This window comes from Rhyacophila brunnea, unplaced genomic scaffold (genome assembly GCF_057557595.1).
Source record: "Rhyacophila brunnea isolate RB1 unplaced genomic scaffold, BYU_Rbru_1.0 scaffold_5, whole genome shotgun sequence".
NCBI lineage: Eukaryota > Metazoa > Arthropoda > Insecta > Trichoptera > Rhyacophilidae > Rhyacophila > Rhyacophila brunnea.
In genome coordinates this window covers 15,678,084-15,701,207 of record NW_028233170.1, presented here as the reverse complement: position 1 = coordinate 15,701,207, position 23,124 = coordinate 15,678,084, and the positions used below count along the sequence as shown (strand labels likewise).

General features: G+C 28.7%; 1 protein-coding gene across 1 annotated transcript in view; it reads right to left on the bottom strand.

The window, feature by feature from the left end:
• The window catches only part of LOC147066094 (trissin receptor-like), a 31,930-nt gene extending 17,306 nt beyond the window's left edge, over window positions 1–14,624 (bottom strand). The window contains exons 1-3 of the mRNA XM_085955721.1: window positions 14,411–14,624; window positions 11,743–11,887; window positions 2,928–3,087 (exon numbers count right to left, since the gene is read on the bottom strand). Of these exons, the coding sequence (XP_085811847.1) occupies window positions 2,928–3,087; window positions 11,743–11,887; window positions 14,411–14,573 (468 nt within the window). The 5' untranslated portion in view covers window positions 14,574–14,624. The remainder of the gene's footprint in view (window positions 1–2,927; window positions 3,088–11,742; window positions 11,888–14,410) is intronic.
• Window positions 14,625–23,124: the final 8,500 nt, after the last annotated feature.

Sequence of the window (23,124 nt, the reverse complement as noted above, 5' to 3'; positions counted from 1 at the left end):
TGTGAGATTCGAAAAAAAATGTTAATGTACTTTTTTTACAAAGGCGCGTTTTATTGATACCAATAATTTTAGCAGACTCATTTGTATGAGTGTTGCTACACTGCAAGGCAATGTGAAAATATTTTTTTCTAAATCAACCAATATGACAATAACATGAAATTTATTGCACGTGAAATGATTATAATTACTAATATATGTGTATATTAATTCATAATTAGTTTACAACGTCATTATATATAATTATTTATCAATATATTATATTAGATGATGATTACATGTATGGAGTTTATAAATTTAACCCTACTTTGTTAAAAAATATTTCTTTTGATATCATTATCAAGTGCTTTAATTTCATAACGAATTGAATTGTGTTTTGTGAAGACGCTATTAATAGTAAAGCATTGTCATTATAATAAAATTATTAAACGAGTTTAATCAGGTTGTGGTATGAATTTCGTAAGACACTAATGTGTCTATATGAATGGAAATTAAGATAATGATCCGGTTCTATCAAAAAAAAAACACTTATTTGGCCACATAACTAGAAGAGATGACAAACATTAAATGAAACTTATTGTCTATGGCGGCAATTCTCTATTCAATTAAATATTCTACTATGTTTAACTTTGAGTACATGGAATGCGGATATTACTAAAGAGTAATAACGGTTTAAGTTAAATAACAATCCTCAATTTGAAAAAAAAATTAAAGTATTTCAATATCTATAAAAAAAGATTTAAATCATCTTGTAGATTTAGTAAAAAAAACAGAAATATATAATTTTCGCTGTTTATTAGTGATTCGTTTCACTAAATCAAGTAAACATTTAACAATGTATGGAAATGTAGTAAATCGTCGTTGATCTGTAAAAACTTACAACGTGATAAAAAATTATGTTTTCTAGGAGAGACAAAAAATGTTTTACAAGCACATTGACTTTTAATAATAATTGTATTTAAATGAATAAGGCTAATAAGTGGATCATCATCATGGAGTGGTTGATATATCTGCAATGCGATGATTACATACATTATTATGGTTTTTTTTTAAATTATAAATGGTAAATCGAAGGTTTCATATTATCATTGAAGGTTTTGTAAAACTAAGCGATTTATTATAAATGAAAATCAAACATAAAACAACTTAATTTGTTAAAGAGTATTGCTGTTTATTGTTATGATTGATATTTTCCAATATAAATAAGGTTCAATCAAGTATGTATCAAAAGCTCGTTTTTTTATTATTATTTCACTAAATACCTTTTATCAAAAGCAAATTGTAAAGAATATTTTTATCTATTTTGGCCTAGAACTATTGCTTTTACATTATGTAATATGTAAGAAAATGTAATTTTCACTGAAGCAAGCTTTGCGCTAGCTTATGTAACCTAAAAATATACGGTGTTTTAAGAAATACTGTAAAACAAAAAAGATAACACTAAAACGGTCGGTGTTTGACTTCAGGCATGTTTTTTGAATTGTAATAAGATGACACAATACGGCTGTAATAAATTTTATATTTTTATGTGCCATAAAAGTCTCCTCTGCAATCTTTTACTTTTAAAGTGTACCCTTTGTGGCACACTTGTTTGATGAAATTGCGTTGATTTTATGAACCAAGCGTAACCTAAATTAACTTACACATGGCAAAGTTTTATAGTATCTACCTACTTTGTATTGTATTTAACATCCAATTCTTCGCTACCTTATTTTTATTAGAAGAACGTGATTATTAAGGGAAGAAAGTGTCCAATTAATAAAAATCGTTTGTTCAAAAAATATAAATAAAAGTTTTCAAAAAACAAACTTTATTATACGGTCGAAGAAATTGTAAATTTAAAAGTTTCCATGCTATGAGGAGCTATAAGATATTTCAGCTCATTGAATCGATGGATGTGATTATGGTCTCAAAATAAATTCAATTTAGATGAATTTAGAGAAGACCATCGTTATAAATAGATGGGGATTTTTCTTTGATCATTGCATCAGTATTGACGAAATATGTTACTTATAAAGCTCTGGTATTTTTACTTAATTCGCAAATTATCAACGAATATAAGTACAACAACTTGACAAGAATACTCAATGTTCCAAGTCCCGGACCGCCCCCAAATTGAAGCATTACAATTTACACTGGGTATAATTTTTATTACATCCATTGACAGCTTAAGCAGCAGATATATAAATATACATAATATAATAATATTACATATTAAGGTAATATAAATTTATAAAGTATATTATGTAATACATTACAATATAATATACCACTTTTATTCTCAATGTGTACCCCAATGTTAGTATTTGCATTTAATGGAAGAAGAAAAACATTGTATTTAATATTTTGGCATATACTTAGGTATTTAATTATCACAGCTTATAATAATACAGTAATTATCATTATTTAACAATAATATTACGCCCTACACTGAAATATTTAACTGTCTTAATGTGTCAATCAATTAACTAACAGTTAAGTGAGTAAAATTTCTAATTCATATGTAACCGGATTATAAATCCCCCTACGTCGTGTATGGCTAATCCGTTAGGTTATTTTACTGGATCAAAAATACTTGGAAAAAACAACCACCACCAATAACAGGAAACAGACCCATGGTTTCAGACTCTACCAAATAAACTACCCTCAGTGCATGGTTATGAATTTGAATTATTTTATATTTTCTCTCTAACATCTACAACTGAGTTAACATTTTTATTATGACAGGATCTTCGTAATGCAATAAGTGTCGGGTAGGATGATAGTTAAAAACTCAATAAAAAATCAATCATATCTTTATATCAATGCAATAAATTTAAACAGTATTCTATCATTTACTTGTTTATACTTTATAATAGTTTGCACATTTTTTTAAAAATAAGTATAATATTATCATAATACATATAAAAAATACAAATTAATGTTCTTACCCTTAATCGTGATGGAGTCATAATTTGTTTACAAGTTATGGGATGTATAATAGCAAAGTATCTCTCTGTACAAATCACTACCAAAATAAATATGGATGCTGTATAACTCAATGAATGAATAAATTGATACATCTTGCATAAAAAGTCTCCAAACACCCAGCTGAAAGAAAAAAAAACAATTTTATTAATTGTTTAATACAGTTAGCTCGCATAAAAAATCACATAATTATATAATGTATGTATGCGGAACGTTGAGAAGAATCTTATGTAATATAATAATATTATATGAAAAGTTGGGATAAAAGCGACGGCAAAATACAAGGATAATGAGATAAAGTACTGTATCAGAATTCATCGAATTACACGGTCTTTGTATTACCATATGTTTAGGTGAATAGTACTTGTATGGATGTGTAAGGATTATTTTTTCCCAACTTGCCACAATTCAAATGATTTATATACAAGATACTGCACTAAAAATGCCCACCTGAAGCAAACTCGTCCACTCGATTTCTCCAGAATAAACCACCGGAATCGTTTTCCATTTGGACCATTAAGCAAGGGGCGCTTCGTTGGTGCTTGTTCATAATATAATATACACATCGCGTGGCCAATATAAATAAGATGATTAGTTTATATAAATCTGACTACGTCTAGCTTATCGAAAGGATTATAAAACTCATGATTACATCGACGTCACCAAGTGCCATCCTCATAGAATAAGTCAAAAATGTTTCCCAAGATTGTGAACTGTAAAACCTATAGCATCTAGGAAACACTGATAGTTTAATGTTAACTTGAAACAAGGCATTTTTTTAATCTAATGTGTGTGTATAATATGAGCTTGTTTAAAATGCTGTTATTTAAAAAAAAATATTTTTACATTTACACTAGACAATATTTGAAATTCGAAATCATTTTCCACATAACATTATCTCGACCCTCTTTGTATTTTGTGAAAACATATACAGCCATACAACTCTATATCCATTGTTAGTATTTTCCAAGTCAAATTTGAAATTCCTAGTGCATTCAATTTGAATTTTAGACAAAATTTGAAACACAAAAGCTGAGAAAAGTTTTATCGAGAATGAAACTATAATAGAAATAATTTTCATCTTCTCCCATACCTATAATGAGATTCAAAACCGTTATCACTCGGGGCACTTAAGCACTAACATCAATGTAACCTAAATCCGATTATCGAATTAATACGATATTATTAGACGCAAATGTAATTACAATTTAATATTGAACGAAATTTGTAACATGTATTTTGTATAATATGTAATAAAAATTTGTAAATTAGTAATCTTCAGTCGATATATTTTAATGAAACCATACACAAAATGTTACTTTATCACAGAATTACTCTTGATGATGATATTGGATGCTGAAAATAAAATTGTGACTATGTAAAACAATGACTTATTCATGTTCTTCAAAATGTTCTTTAAGCCTTTTTTATAAACAACCTCAATATATAAATGCTAAATGGAGTATAAAATATAAGTGTACATTACAAATAGAACTTTTTCGATGATAAAAATGAAATTCTGAATAATCTAACTTTATAAATAATTAATTTTTGACAAAATTGTTTTTAAACCTTTTTTAACCAATCTCGATATATAATTTTTAACTGGGGTATATAATTCAGTTGTAGGTACATAATAATCTCGCAGTTATTTATAATTTTTACTGACAGGACTTTTAGGATACTGAAATTTCTGAATAAACTAATCCCATAGGTGATTAATGTTCATCAAAATGTTCCTTAAGCTATTTTTATAATGATTTTTAGAATATAGTTTTACATAACAATATTGCAGTTATGTATCATCTTTATCAACAGGATTTTTAGAATGCTGAAAATAAAATTCTGAACAATCAAACCCGATACGTATTTGATCTCGTCAAAATATCCCTTAAGTCCTTTTTTATATATTAGATATTATAAATTTAAAAAGTTGTATAAAATATAGTTTTACATAAAAATATGACAGCTTTTCATTGCTCTAATAGCATAAGGCTATGGAAATAAAATCCCATCCGAAAGTTATACCAATATAATTGTACGCCATTTTACTGGAAGAATGCCTTATTAATAAAAACACAACTTACCGATAATAATATATATGTACCAAGAAATCAGAAAGTGATAATTTTCTAAGCCCATTAAATTCATAGCCACTTTTACGATCACGGAATAAAATGTCAAATCACAAAACAGATACGTTTTAAATATTTAACAATAATTAATGAACATCGCCATAAATTCGAATACATACAATATACTAAATTGTTAATTCATTTATCATACCATATGGTTTCAGATGAATCAATAAAAGATGTATACATATTGAAAACGTTACTTATCCATGTAAACATAATATTTATATAATATAAAGAACCTGAACATCAATAATTTAACAGAATGCAGTGTTTTTGTATTGTCGAGCTTCTGGTTATTTCGAGGTAAAATGGTAAAAAGATACACTGTTTAAAATTTTTTTGTAGTAATTAACAGCTGCTATCACATTATGGAAAGATGAGTTATAGTAATCTTGTATACCTATACAAAGAACCCAAGTGAAATCAATTTAAGGTTAGTAATAATAAATGCACAGCAATAAAGAGAGAAAGGTGAACCGTAATAATCGAAGAAATATTATGGAATTGTTTTGAAACCCCTTCGACAATTAAAATGGGGCAACGTGTTTTTCTTTTGTATAAAAATGAAGTGAATCAAACTATAAAATCTTTTGCGTTGACTTTTAGATGAAATTTCCATGTTTTCGTCTAATTTTACTTTCCTATATATTTTGGGTCATTGATTTTTTGCAAAGTTCACAATGTTAATATTTTACATAACCGTCAACACTTCTGCCAACGTCTTCTTTTCCTTAGATATATTCACGTCTCACCAAAGTTAACAAGCTCCGCTAGTATAATAATTTATATATTGCCAGAGGCGACAGATTACTTTTTATTTTTTTGACAATTTGATATTTTAATTTAAATACTAATAAATGTTTACCTTTACATAATATTTGAACAAGGTAGTATATTTTTAAAACGTTTTCACGTAATTATTTAATATTATCAAAATGCTATTACTAATTATTTAAATTTTTAAATTAAAACATTGATTTTATTTTTTTCGGTTACGAATATTATACTATAGCAAATGCATTCTTTATATTCGTATATTGAACAATTTTAATACTGTAAAAATTTTAGCAAGGTGTATTCATATCATGATTTTTATATTTAAATGTGTGTGTCATTCTTCTTCCCCATTTTTTAATTTATTTCTGAGTACACTTAACAACTATTTAGATATATTTAGAAAACTATAAATTCAATGCCTACTATTTGTTATAATTTAATAATATCAACTAAAATGATACAAACAGATGGTTACTGAGGTAAGTATTTATTTAAATATAACGATTTCTAATACATTTCAAATCAAGTGTATATTATAATCATGTTTGTTACAAAATATAATTTATACGCCTACACACATTTCATCTCTTATTTGTTTTTATTCCTGTTACATAACAATGCTAGTTAACTTTATCATCATTAGTAATAGTAATGTTCATTCATATTATACACCATAAAGCAAATTTTAATAGATTACATAAGCTAAGAACTTAAATCTTAGTTGCTTATTACTGTAACTAGCGTTTCGGACCATTTTACTCCATATCCAACCGCATAACCGTTCTCTAGGAGTCGTATCCTGACTAGTTACTCTTTTTCTCTCTATTCGGTCAGCTTCGTTATCTCCGTCTTGGCGGTGTTCGCCCATATTCTTTGAGACCAATCCAAGGGGTGATTGCCTGAGGTACATACACCCAATAAATTACTTACAAAAGTTGTATGCAACGTTCACGGTTATTTGTTTTTTGAGTTGTTACCACATTTTTTTTTCTCATAATTCTTATGAAAAAGTCTATATCTGATAATATGACCATCTGAATCTTCATATTCTCAAAATGTTACCTGACCTTAAAATGCCAGAAAAGCTTCTTAGCGTTTCTTTAACCGGTCCAAGTATTCTTCAGAGAATTTTATTTTCATACTTGGATAGCCTTTTATTAATTTTGCGTCAAATTACAAGTTTCTCACACATACATAACTATTAATTTCATGGTCACGTTGTAGGTATATTTGAAGTTTTGTTTTTTTTTTTATAAAAGCTTGGATTTTAAGAGATTCATCAGTGCAATACCATGGAGAACTATTGTCAGCGCATAACACCTAATCGTGAGTTACGATAGTTGCTAAATATTTACTATCTTCGAATGCAATGCTGTAACCTAATAAATGTAAACAAATGAAGATTTTTGTTTACGTATTTTGTTTAAATTATTGCCGTTTATTTTAATATGCAACATTCATCATTCTCTAAAAACAGTTTAACATACATATTGCATTTAAAGTATGATCAATATCTAGCGCTACTATCGAAGTTTACAGTTTAATATCATGACCTGACTATGTATAGTGGACATTATGCAAAACACCCTGCATTTCCGCTCTTCCCTCTTAAAGTGTTTTCCAGGTTCATTTTATTATTTCGGAGATTTTGGTATCCATGTATGACCACAAAAGTGCTTTCAGATATATTTTCTGTCTATTTTATCAAAATTTTCGGTTTTTAGATTTATTTGTTTTGGTCCATCCTCTATTATAATGAGAATTAAATTTCATGCATAGGTATATGCAAGCACTACCAGATTATTTACAAATCACAATAGTTCTTTGTGGGATTCGTTTAGCTTTAATCCGACTTCGACTATGAGATTTTTTTACAGCTTTCTCTAAAGCAAAATGTCATTATTACTTTTCAATCTTCTTGCATTTCCTCAGGCCGTACCAACATCCCGTCCTCTCCTTGTAACGTATACACCTATACATGGTATTTTGTATCATTAGAATGCCGGAATTCAGTTAGTTTTTATAAAAAAACATGCCAGATTGAGACTATCTAGAAACATTTTTCGAACTTGGCCGAACTGGGTCCAACGTCAATAATATAACGAGCGGTTGCATGGTCCACTCTATACGCCCAGTATCCACCACAAGCATTTATTTTTAAAGCTCGGAATATTTTTATTCTGAGCCTTCATAAAGTATCATTATTCGCTACCGTAAATCAGCACCGTCAGAATACAATCGTCAAATAGGCGGCAATGATTTGTTTTTACAAATTTACGAATTGAAGATTCCATACTATACCCATCATATTCAATATTAATTCTATTTATATTCGTTATTTAAAACACATTTAAGAAATAAAAAAAAACGTTTTTTCACTCCAGTGCCGTTCGGATGCGGTGTAGAAAAATGTCAAGCTTTCCCTCTGCTCTTAATTGACTCTGAAAAGCCTGAAAAGCTGTCTAACCCTTATTTGCATGTTGGTTTACTTTTTTGCATGAATTATGCATTTATTAAAAACAGTGTTCCCACAAAAACGTCGCACATCATAAAACGTAACAAGTCATACAGAAGTACCTAGTACTTACTGTTTTTGCCACAGTCAAAATATAACTTTATTTTCATGGCGATTTATTCTGATATACTTTAGATTGGGAGTGATAAGTAATAAAAAAGAACAATATTGTATTCTCGACTTTGAGGTAGGAATCAGTAAAACTGTCAGAAATTGAATTAAGTCGTTCCTGCCAACGGTAAGTGTTATTCAGTGTTATCTTGATTCCAGATGTGAATACAAATTTGGCAAGAAAAGCTCTTTGCCTGTTAAAAATATATCTCTACCCAATACCAAATATTTACCTACTTTTTCACAGTTTAAATAGATCATAATACTATTATATTATCATACAAATGAAAACGTTTTTTTTATTAGTACTACCATCTACATACAAATAGCTAAAAACTTTAGCAATATAACAGCTAGAAAGATTCATATAAGATCCATAATTTCTAAATAATTAAGTAAATAAAATTTATAATCGAAAATACGAAAATATCTCATTTTTACTAGGAATCCGATGTGAATACAGAAGTTGTTTATAGGTTTTTACTGTTCATAGGTTTTAGGTTTTACATCCAATAATTAAATTCAAGTGATAACGGTTATTTGTTGATTCATTTTAGAACATCATGAATCATTTCACAATAAAATTTAGAGTTTTTTGAAGAGATTCATGATCTTATAAATAAAGTGTAATGAATACAAAATATTCTCAAAAAAAAAATAGTATTGATTTTCAAATTTTAAATACGCATAATAAATTTGAATGGATTTTTCATTAAAACTGATTTGAAAAGGACCTGAAGTGTGAATGGTACCAGAGAATAGGAATAAAATAGGTACCCCGATAAGTGATACTTTTTTTTTTAAAGTCAACTTCATGATACATATAGCATAGCTCTCTCCATCACAAGTGAACGATTACCGAAAATATAATACAAATATGTATTACAAAATTAAAAATGCAGGAATTTTGTTATGTTTTAAAAATGTTCTAATATTTTATTTTCAATTTGTGAGAAATATTTACGCATCTTTTTTCAAATTTCAATGTAATTTAATAACTGATTTTTAAAATTTCTCACGAATCAGTTGCATCGTGTTGCGTTAAAGAAACGCGCTTCTGTGACTGTTTGAGTTAGATCAATGAATTTAGAGGAAACTGATAAATTTACTGCACATCATTGGCGCTACAAAGTAGATCAAAAATAATACTTTCTATTAGAATTATTTGTATGTACTCGTATGTTGGCTTTGTTGAATAACTCTAAAAATCAACGTTACCGAGACTTAAATAAAGTCATGTTTTTTTATGAAACTATTTTTGCATAAACGGATAAAGGGAATTTCACTAAATAAATATAATTCTGTTTGTTAAAAGCACCGCATTTTAAGCTTCATCTAGAAATAACGATCAATTAGTTTGTCCTGTAAACTTTTGTAAGTCGAAGCTTAAGCGAAATCTGTTTGATCCGGATCTAGTTATAACACACATAAACTTTACGCAATAAAGTCCATATTATCTAACTCCTACGTATGTGGATATAATATTCATAATAATCTTCACTGAGTCTACATATCTTTTATATTCGTACCCGACGTTACGCGAGTCAAAACACTGATTTTAAAACCGTTCATTATTGATTGAAGTTATTAAGAATTGTTTATTTGGTTATGAATAATTAATTTTTTATTCGTCTAATACGTCATGATATCATTATCGGTATTTGCAATGTTGCGCATGTTTTTAGTCGACGCACAGTAAACAGGATTATTTTTACTTTGAATATTTTTAATAATGTATTTTAAACATCCATTTCCAAGCATCCAAATATATTTATTGATACTTCATAATATATTCGGTTATCCTTATTTTCTAACTACAAACATCTAATATTGTATATATTTTTATATAGAATTCAACCATTGTTTAATAATTACCATGAATAAAATAATTTGGGAACTACTGGTAATACTATATATTAATTAAAATCAATTGAGAATGTTGATATATTACGTAACTTCTTTATGAATAACATATTACTAAGCAACACATAAGACGTAGTAAGAAAATTCATTTTATAGTCTCTATACTGGTTTAAAATATGACATTGTTTATAAATATTTAAGGACGGACATGCTCAGCGTAGGTCAAAATGGAGCTTTTATTGCATTTTCAAAGCATGATCCTAAACATTCCTTAAACGTAGTAGATAATCTATTTATATAATTTTGAATCCTTGTTATCCTTTATATTTATTTTAAACATTTGATGACTGCATAAAGTATTTTTATTACATAAAATAGTATTCATTTAAACCTCTCGCTCTAATGTTTTAGAATATAATCATATTTCAGTACATGCATGTGCAGTGGTGTTTTTTTCAGATTTTCAGATTTTTTACATTTATTAATTTTTAAAAGCATTTATTAAACCATTACTATAATTTATGTCGACATTATTATAGTGAAATATTTACGATAAAAATAATATTGATAATCTCTGTGATCCCAAATTTGACAAGAATTAGGCATTTTATTATTCAAAAAATGGGCAAGATTTACACATTTGAAGATAATTCTAAAGATAATATTTATAATCTATATTTTTGACAATTCAAGTGTGATAAACATCCTACAAATAATGATTGCTTTATAATAATTATTGACCTAAGAATAACGTAGTGTTTTTTTGAAATACGCTATTTTTTTTGGAATTCCCCAGTGGTTAAGCTACAACATACGGCCGTAGCCATAAATTGACAAACTATAATTGAAGTAGGGAGTAAAATGATGTTAACGCGCCTGTTTGAACATGTACCTAACCGATTTTTTTTAAACGGTATATATACATTATAGTTAAGCTACAACATACGGCCGTAGCCATAAATTGACAAGCTAAAACTGAAGTAGGGAGTAAGATTATGTTAACGCGCGTGTTTGAACATTTTTATTTTCAATTTCATTTTCATACAAAACAGAATTAACTGAAAATGAATTCAATTCTACTTAAAGATGGCTAATAGTATTACAAGAATACATTGGCATCATGTTCTGATATATTCTAAAAGTTTCAAATGTCTAGCTAGTCAGAAAGTTAGTTAAAAATCAATTTCAAGTTTTGTACCGCACAAACAACCACCGGACAAGTAAGAATACGACCTAATAAAAACGTTGTAAAAAAATAAGAAGTTCATCAAATAAATAACCGAATTCCACAATGCCTTAACATAGTGTGTTAGCAATTTTTAGTAAAAGATTATAGACGGAAACTCACAAAGAATAATAATTAGTCGTACTTACCTCGGGATTAAATATATCGATAAATTTTGGAAGACACAAAAAACGCCAACACAGAAATCTGCCAAAGCGAGATTTGCTAAGAAAAAGTTGGTGACAGATCGCAATCTTCTGGACAGAGTTACAACCATTATGACTAGTAAATTTCCTGAAAGAAAAAAGACACATTATTACTTGAACATTCGTAGAAAATGCACGTAGTAGCTAAATAAATATGTTTTTTTTTTAATTTATAATAAAAACTATAATATGGTGGTACATAAAATCGTTTCTTAATAAGAATACCCATAAGTCAATGATTTTGTTTATTAGGTGTATGAATTGGTTTTATTTTCAATCAATATTTGGCCACGTATTTTTTTCGACTTATACGTGGTGTGAATGAGAACTCTGCCGTTCTTGGTAGTATTGACTTGTGTGTCCCTAATAACTATCTTAGAAATCGGGAGCATCAGTTGTTTGTTCTCCCGAGGAGCAGAACTAACCTGCCATTGGTGATGCCAATTGGGAGGGCAATAACTCTGTTCAACCAAATCGCTTCGGATGTTGATATATTCCATCTACGTGAGATGAGTATAGGTGAATGTTATTTTATAAATTCTTAAAATAGGGTCTGCTTAACTCGTCCGGTGTACTTACTTGTACTTATATATTTTTTTTGTATTTACACATTTATACTGTAGAATATCTTAATATTGATCTATCTCTTTTGTTATGTACCTAATATTGTTTTAATAATATTTCGTTGTTTCTGAATGTATTTTGTGAACGTCTTAAACTTATAAATTGTAATTTCCACAATATGTAAAATAAATGAATTGAATTGAATTGAATTGAATTTTGAATTAAGTTTTTTACATTATTTGTGAAAAAGTTTTTTTTTGTCATAGAAGTACATAATATCATAGACCAGATTGTGAATTTATTGATAAACTTTTTTAATGACCAATAGAAAAAATTACCGACTACCAAATTTTAAAATAACACGTCAAACAGAATGAACAACTGCAACATAGGAAATATTATAGTAAATCCATGGATAATTTAAAAGGTCAATGTGTCAACTTTGGTTCATAAATTTGCCGATAGTGGTTTTAAATTCGCAGATAGTGTTCGAATAATAATGCTTAAAATTACTATAATATACTGCATAAGTCGATTCTAAGACAAAACGCGCAAAAAATAACTGATACTTGGGGCGACTTGGTCAAGAGTGCAATGACACCTTCATGAAATTTGGAAGCTATCTAAGCGCGACAATGATAATGAGACCCCACGCAGCAAAAACAGCCCAAAAAAATACACCACCACATTCTTTCAATATTGCGCTATCAAATTGTGTATTTAGATCTATGAAACATTCCAACAAAATATTTCAAAATATCAGTGATATTTAAGTTCACCGCGAATCATATTTTTCATCTCAGCCAGATTTTTTTTATAAAAGTCTAATTAAAATTTTACAGAAATAATAACAAGATGTTCGTGGATAATATTGGTAAATTTGTAATTGTTCGAATAATAAAAATACTGTTTATTTTATTGATTACTAATGGGTATACCTAATATTTTATTTACAAAGTATGGAGTTATATTATGTACTTTTAAATTATGTTTTCTATCGAAGTGCATTATAACAACGATATTTTTAATTCTTTATTTTTTTTTATAAAATCATTGACGTTTAAAAGTAATTAGTTACTAATAGTAACCCACACCCACGATGGCCGCGCGGCTTAAGCGTTGGCCTATTGCGTCGTGGGTCCTAGGTTCAAATCCTGGTTCTGGCAAGTACACATATTGTTTTTCAATTTGTCTATGAGTCATAGTATGGACCTAATATGTTGAGCAAGTGGCTGACTTCCATTTCTCGTAAAAACAAAAATTTGTCAATACAAACCTCCACTCTGTGGAGGCCCATATGATCCTATTAGGATCAGACATGGTCGAAAGAAGAAAAGAAAGAATAGTAATATATTACATAGTATACTAAAAGTATACCTACATAATAATGAGTATAGATAGAGGGTATCACAAGGCCCTACGTTTGAATGTGAAGCATTACCAGTTGTTTATGCCTGGGAAAGTTTCAGGAGCAGATGACCAAGACTGAGGTCGCCACGCACTCATGTGTGCTTTGACTGAGTTTATAATGTTTACATAAGTTTCAATGTAATATTTTTGATTGACTTCGTTATTATAATAAGTTAATGAAATACCAGGCAGTCGGTACCAAAAAAAAAGTTTAAGAAACTTTGAATTCTGCCTCATATAAAAATGGAAAGAATCAGTGTAGAATGTTATAATCTTATGAAATATATGCTGGAAAGAAAGATATATTTTGACTAGCTTTTATATTATATTTATACAAAACCCTGGGGGTGCTTTTCAATAACTGTGTTTTTTTTTCAATTTTCGATCAGTAGATAGTCTTCGCTATTGACTTAAAAAAATATCTATAATAATGCCAATGGTGAATATCTAAAATAACGGTGTTACATTATTGTTTTGGTACCCTGTCTCAATCAATATTATTTGATTCTTCATCAAAATATTAAAATACTACCTTGAATCGATTTGATTAATTAAAACCAGTCAAAATATTTTCTTCCTTTTGTGTAGGTAAATAATGACATTTCAAACAAAAGAAAATACTGAATAGACGACTCACCGAAGAAGCAGCAGCAGAATACAATTGAATAAAGTGTGATGAAAATAGCTCGCACGTCATTCCTGTCAAATATATAATCGTCTCCTTCGAAATTCGATGTATTATAATATTTATGAGTAGAATTTCTCTCCACAATATCATGATTCATTAGCTCATTGTTCATAATAATGGAAGATTTGTGCGCATTGATTTCGGTATCGTTGAAAAAGTATATTTCCTCCATGCGCAACTTCAATCTGGGATCCATATTTGTTTTTATTTTGATTCGCCTAAAATTTAAAAAAAGAACAATTATTAATTATAAATCACAAATTGAAATTAAATAATACTGTCAATGTATGATTATAACATTTAAAAATGACAAAAAACAATAACAATAGTGGTCTTAAAAATATATTACCTCATTAATGAAAAGATTATATTAAAAATTGGGGTTTAATTAATTTTAATTAAAAAGCCAACAGTGTAAATTTATTTAACGGGCAAAAATGCTTTATTTAATAATAAAAAAATAACAGTATTCTCTCTCATGCCTGTTTTATCTTTTAGTTTATTAAAAGAATTGCCTCAAGATATTCTTTAATAAAGTCAAGTAGAAGCTAAATTAGGTTATTTTACTGCGGAATAAGAATAAACACTTTTTGAGTTTTAATCAACGAATATTAAATTCATATTATGATATAAATTTTATATGAGTGTTATTTATACTATTCCTGTAAGGATATAATATTTTTAAGTATGTAAATAATATTTTCAGTATCTCACTTACCTTATAAATGATTAGGAGGGTACGTAATTAATTTATTGATTCAGCTATCCACATATTGATATAATTATTTCAAATAATATTGATCAGTATGATTTAGGCATAAATAGATATTTGAAAATATATTAACAACACTTTATAACAACACAAAATAATACTAAAAAGTTGCGCATGTACGTGTGTATACAGTTAGTAGGCGTATCTGTATTGGTAGGTATATAAATATTTACAAGTAGTGTCACAATCACATAAAGTTTTTTTTGTGTTGTGTTATGATACTGTGATAAATAGTTAATTTGATATTAATAATAATAACAACGACACTGTCACAAACTTCATTATTTTAACAATATAATAAATAATAACATGGTTTTCCGTGAAAATTGAAAAGGCGTCGTGCAGACGAAAGCGACGCAGTTTTGCGACTGGCTCACGCACCGTCGTGTTTTCCAAGTGGGCTAAAGCTCTGCCGAATTTCCCCCGCCTTTCGAAGAAACCTTTCGTCACCCTATAGAGCTTATTTTGAGATTAAACTCATTAATAGGATATTTGAGAATTATTCAATATTTACGGAATGACTGTCCGAAATTATATGCCCGTGTTGAACAATTTTAATGTGTACAGTTACAAAAGTACAAATTGTAACATACATTTTAACTGTATTTGACTTAGTTAAGTAAATAATTCGAGACGTGTTAACATACAATATATTATTTATTCAGGATTACATGTAAATACGGAATAAATTTTCGATGTAATTATTATTAAAAATTAACCTTTAACATCATAATTTAATTATAAAAACAGCCTTCAATAAATCAACATTAAAAAGTTATATTAATTTGTAATACCTGTTTATTAAATTACTTGGAAAATATTTCTAATAAAAATAATATTGATTTATTACTTAATTATACATACACACATTATTGAAATGAAATTAAATTGACATAGTGATTGATATACAATATCCAATAACTCATGGATTGGTAGCACAGAGATAATAAATAGCCGATCAGGATAACTAATTGAATAATTTACTCGTAATTGCTTTCAATGTTAAAAACAGAGGGAATTGAGGGATGAATGTTATACGTTTTTAATTTCTATTGATCACTTTATAAACGATTCTGTTATAGTTAAAAATGTATGATTATTGTAAAAATTCACCAGTATCATTTGGTTTTAGTAAGACAAGTATAAAATTTATATAAGTACATATTATTTTATTATTCTTGTAATTTTATATAACGATAATTCAACTCCCTTAAGATTCATTTTGAGATAGAAGTTTCTTATCATTAATTATTATCGCGCTTTTGTAAAAGTTTCTTTCAATGTAATACTATTATGTTGTAATGCTTTGGGAGTTTATGTATGTACCTAATGAAAATAAAATAGGTAAAAAAGTTACATTATTAAATTATGTTATTACTTTCCAAAATAATACTTATTCTGCCATCAACAGACTCATTTCTCTGATTTTTTATTTATTTATTTTTTTAAGTTATTCTACAGATTTATTATTTATTTATTTTGTCCTTCAAATTAATTGTATTTTTCAATTATTGATCAAATATTTTTTTAAATTTTCAAATTCGAAAAATAAATTGTAATTATATCTTTAATACCCACTCATACACGATTAAATTCAAATTTCAGCAAATATCTATCGCCAAATATTCCAGTTATTACATTCGTTTACATAGGACAAAATAAATATATAATAAATTCTAAGAAATGAGATGGTGCGTTTTTATAAAGAAGTTGACTTTCATGTTCAATAATTGTTAAGCTTATTTTTAAACCAATCGTTCGTTTTTTCATTATATTATATTTGATACTGGCGATCACCAACGCCTTCACCCGCGTGTTTTTTTTTACCATATTCGATCCTGAGAAGATCATATGGGCCTCTACAGAATACAGATTTACCGTATGATTTGATTTGTTTTTATGAGAAATGGATATTTGCCACTCGCTTAATGTTCTAGGCCCAAACTCACATTGAAAAATGACATATTTTTTTTCGCCAGATCCGGGATTTGAACCCGAGTTCCACGACATAATTCTCGGCCATCACGTGAAATACAGATAGAAAAAAATAGGCAGATATATACTGAAAGTAGACAGGTTTGTATTATTAACTGTTAGATTTAAAGTGCTCTTTTATCTGCGCTTCGCCTCATATTGTTACAGATGCGTTATTTTCAAGAATTTTCTTTTGAGATATTTGAGAAACAAAATGAAAATATATTAACAATATTCCCAGATTGTATTTACAATGTAGCATATAAACTGTGCAAGTTTCGTATTAGCACCTATTTTCATTTATTTTTATTTATAACTGAACAAACGGAACGACCTGCACCACAATTTTAATATTACCTAGTATAGAAAACGACTAACTAAATAAAGTCAATAATCCTTTATCGTTTTAACCGACGTAACATACCACCATATTGCTTATTTTATCCATTAATTTAATGGGCGAGAGAATATGCCTCGACATTTTTTTATTATACTTGAGATATGCAAAAAAGTCTCAAAGTGTATGCATAATTCGTCGACGCTATTTCGTTTTGCCGCATTAAATGCGAAGCAACCACTTTTGATACACCACAATATAAAGGATGAAAAGAGTATTCATTTAAGAATATCTTGAACATGTACATGTACTCATAATTATATATCTCAAAACAAAAAATTATATGAAAAAATATTCTTATGTAGGTACTGACATTAATTATACAAATTATTATAAATCTTTTTGTTTATAGATAATAATAAAATAAGCTCTGGGTCATCTTTACCATTTTAAATGTAAATGATAGCATTTATTTTTTTCTATACAATTATATAAATACTTTATACTCTATACTTATTAAAATACAAATCAATCACAAGGCTTTTAAAATTGTTTCTGAAAACTACAAAGATGCTCCTGTTTTTTGCAATACCTTTTTTGAGAACTATGATTTTACTCTTGTGTCAATAAAACGTACAGAAATCGGTTGGACCTCGACGACCGATATCAATGTTGTTTTATCAAAAAAATGTATTGAATGAAATTTTTTATTAAATAATCATTTTTTATTAATTATGTATGTATTATAGTATTATCACATAATATGTAAGTATTTTTTTTTAAATTATTGACCTTGAGAGAAGTTTGTTTGTCTCAATTTTCAAACCAATTGTTTGTTGCTTATTTTTGATTACGTTCAAGTCTCGGAAGACAATATTATTTAATACAAATAAATTTCGGGTGATACCCAAAAAGGTTCTACTTGGCTTTATAAAGGTAGTTTGTGGGTATCGTAAGAGATTTTTTCCAATAGACAACGTACATAATTTTGTCCAACAGCAAATAAAAACTTGACACAGACATTTGTAAAAATATTTTTTTCTTCGTATTCCGGCGCAAATATGGGAAAATATTTTGACAAATATTCTAATTGTCACATTGTAGTAAGTTGACGTCTAATCTATGATATTAGCAACAGCATATTTACAGGTATGAATAATCATTGTCTTCAAATAGATATTGACTTGAATACACTTGAGTCAAAGTAATATTAATAAATATAATATCATCTTCAATTTTTTTATTGCACGAAATTCATAATAAATTAGAAGACGCTATATATAAGAAAACTTTACAAAATTTTATAAACGACATGATTACAATCATTTTTATTTTCTACAACCCTTAAATATGTGTGCACTTACTACAAAAATTACATTAAAAGACGAATAAATCATTTTTAACTACAGATTGAACATTCCAGTAAAAAAAAATGTATTAAAACGTTTAAATCAGTACATAACATGCGAATAAAGGGTTAAAGCTTTCAAACCCTCTGAAATGCCAACTCGCAACTTCAGTATGCAACTGTCTTGAAAATATACTATAGCTAACTACCCAATACATCAATTCTATTTTCAGTTGTAGGTATACCCTATTGAAAGATATTTGAAAATTGAAATTTTTTGAACCAGAACGGACAACGGATTTCAGCATAGATTGATCAAAGGTACGAATAGTCTCCATTCATGTGTAAACAAATAACTAATATAAACAGAATTGGAGATGAAAAATATATAACTATGTACGTTTTCATAATCAACTGTAGAAATGAAAAGGAAGATTACCTTCACTTATTTCAAAATAGGTTTCATTGAAAATAACGTTGTACATGACTAAATACACATTGTGCCCAAAGGATTTAAGCTCCAAATGCCGATTTATTGTGTAAATTTAGCTGACAATTTTAAATTTTAAATTTTCCTTTGATTAACTCAATGATTAATATAAAATTAGGAATATAAAAACTAAATTATTAATTATCATTCACTTTAAGGTTGTCTATTTTTTATTTTAACTTTGACCGAAAACCATAATAAAAGCGTGTAAAATTTTATTTGTGTGGTTTACGACTTTTTTCCTTTCTACAGTCGAATTATTATTATGAACAATTGCTTATCTTCTGATAAAAATCAACCGCTTCTATCTAGGCACCGAGGCCTGGTTACAAAGAGTATTTTATTTAAATATAAATAAATTATCTCTCATTTCCATTTTCCTCAGATTTCATTTATACATATTATTTAAATGTTACAGGATGTTTTTTATTAATTTAATACCGCTTTTTGTATTTATTATTAACATGCGAAAAACACACACTTTGAATTAAAAAAATCTAATAATGTGATGGATTAATGAAGATAATATATAAAGATTAATGGTAAACAATGAATAATATTCGTTATGCCGACGATAAAGTGCTACTGACGGATAATACATGACTTTCAATGTTTAGTGAGACATACGGATTTGGTATGCATATCCAAATAAACGTTTTTATGGTAAGCAAAAAGTCGGAGATGTCCGCCTTCATAGTGAGGGTAGGCCAACAAGGTTGAATCATGTAATGTATCTCGTTTACATGAAGACTCAAATGCCCAAACCGTGAGATTAAGATCAGGATTGATATGGCAAAAAGCACTTTTGAGCAAATGAAACATCTCTTCTGCAATCGGGACATAGCTCTAGCTACATCATAGTCTACAAACTGTCACTACAAACTTGGATGTTAAAGTAACAGATAATAATAAGACTGTAGGCTTTCGAGATATGACTATATATGCACTATCTTGAAGAGATATCCTGTACAATCACATTACCAAGATGCGCTTTTTGCAGTAGACTGTAATTTGAAGATGCTGGCGGATTACTGATCATGGGGAGATGGTTTAAACAGGATGCCAGACAGTCCAGACACTGACTTTTTATGTTGAGAGGGCTGGCTTGCGCTGGAGCTGGTTTGGTGTTCACGCACTCACACTTGGGTTTTGCGATGAATGATGATGATAAATTCAGTATAGATGATAGACACGACGTTTACTCAAACCGTATCAGATTTAGCGCAAGTAAGGTTGAACAGATGCGTTCTAGATGAGTCACTTTGTGGCTAACGCGGCCTCGGTCTTATCGTATCAGATAGTGCGCGATATAGTCTTAGCTTTAACAAATCTAGGCGCGTCGACTGTTTCGAAGTAGCTAACTAAATGTATCTTGCAATCACGGTCAACTAATGACCCGTAACTGCTAACTTGCAACAATATCTAGAGATTCGAGGTAGGTGGGAATGGCCCAACCAGAGATTTAAAGACGAACCAATATATCAAGAGAACTTATATTTACTATCAAGCGCAAAATAGCTGCATACTTTGACTTATATTTTATATTTTCCGCAATGAAAAGTATGATTTACTCAAACTCGTAATACAGGAGAATGTAGAAAGCAGTTGAAGCGTATATAGAAAAAGATTCTCTTAGCTACTCAACCTCTGTAAGTAGCTCAATTTCCAATGTGTTGGGAATCTCATACGACTGGTTCAGTATAGGAAGGTGTATTTATCAAGCTGTTTGCTAACTTTAGATAGAAAGTGGCACTAAAACAAAAGGAATTAAAGTAATCAAATCTATTAAAAATAAATTAATTTATATAAGTACGTCATTGCTATATACGCAGGAGGCTCTCACGGTGGAGTGAGTAAGGCACTGGCCTTCCATCCGGGAGCTTTTGGTTCGATCCCGGTGAGGACACAATATATTTATGTGATTTTCTCAAAGCATGGGTGTTTGTGATTGTTCAAAATTACCAACAACCACTTTGTACGAAAAAGCAAGAACATGGTTATTAAAATAGTTCTTACAAAATATCTTGAAGGCCGAATATCCAAATCTGAATTTCGAAAGGTTTTTGAAGTAATGCTTCTTTTGGCGCATTTGGGAAAACAGATCAGAGTGTATTTTTGGCGTGTGACAAAGTTGTGCGCGCCGATGTAATACGTTTGGCGTGTGACGGAAGTTGCGCGCGCCGATGCAACACATAATTTATTATTATGATTATATTCATTTCGGTCTCTAGAGTACATGCGCATGCGCATAGTGTCATTTAGTTAGTCATTCAATACAACCAAGTAAACAGCACGTGTTGTAAACATAACCAATATTGTGTCATAATAAATATATATGTTTATAAATAAATTTCTGGAGACTAACATTCTACACTGTTATTTTATATTCATAAAACTTTATTTATATTGGAGTATATATTTATTTTTCATTGTAAATATTGTGTATCAAGATTTGAGGCTATATTTATGTAAGTATTATTTAAGAGTAAAATTATATATCAATAAATAAATAAATTTTGTTAATGTTGAGTTGGTAAATAATTCAAAAAATATATCAAATTTTTTTTTTTTAATAATTCATCATGGGCACTTCTGAATCGATTATAACCGCTGTATGGCAAAGATGAGTTTTGATCCAATACAATAATTAAATTGCAATTATCGTGTGCTATATGAGACACAGACCTCTACCCTGTAGAGGCCCATATAATCCTATTAGGATCGGACATGATCGAAAAAAAAATCCACTGTAATAATAATAGACTCAGGTAACGGCTTATTTTGTTGTATTACGCCAAGGAACTATAACTTCTAAGGCGCGTACATAAGTACACACACCGATTTTTTTTTATGTATCGTCTGTAAACCATTAAAAGTCATTTTATATTAATGTCAAATTAGTTAGCACTTAAAAGGGTGATATTATCATTCGTCATGGCACTACTACATTGGCGGTCCATGGCATCCATCAAAAACTTCTTCCATCTCGGACGATCCAGCACCGACAGACCCCAGTTACGTTTCCAAGCGTTCTTATATCTCATGTTTATTATTTAGGTAGTTACTTCTAATTTAGGTAGCCCACTTGTACTATGTATGCTAGTACAAGATCATAAGTTTTACGTTCACAAAATATGCACTATATATTTGCATGCTTATTAATATTTTTTTAATGTGCTGGATTCAAATAGTGGGCCTAATGGATTGAGTGAATGATTGGCAAGTACTATTACAGAAGAATGTTTATATAACTTCCAATTGACTCTGTTTATTTGAATTGAAGGTAGAAGTAGGCTGTTAAGATCCGCCATAAATAGTGCACACTAAACTTTGTCAGTCATTGAAATAAGACTACAAGATGGTGTTGGTTAGTTTTTAAAATTCAATTAAACCCTGCGAAAATCATGCCATAATTGATAATTGTTAAAAATACCTGTCTATCTATGAAATATTTAAAATTATGCAATCAAATCCAACATTACTTTTAATATTTTATAGATAGAATAATATTTTGTATCTATTATACTTTGGTTAGGCAGGGTTTAATGAATTTTAAAAAATTAACCAACAATATTTGTAATATTATGTATTCTTAATCCAACGAAAACAAATTGTTATCAATGAAAACGTGTCCATAATTTTATCGTATTGCTCAAAATATACAAAAACTTTTATGATTTAGTTAGACAGTTAGGCAGGGCAGTTAGGCATATATTTGTTAAAACTAACCAATACCATCTGT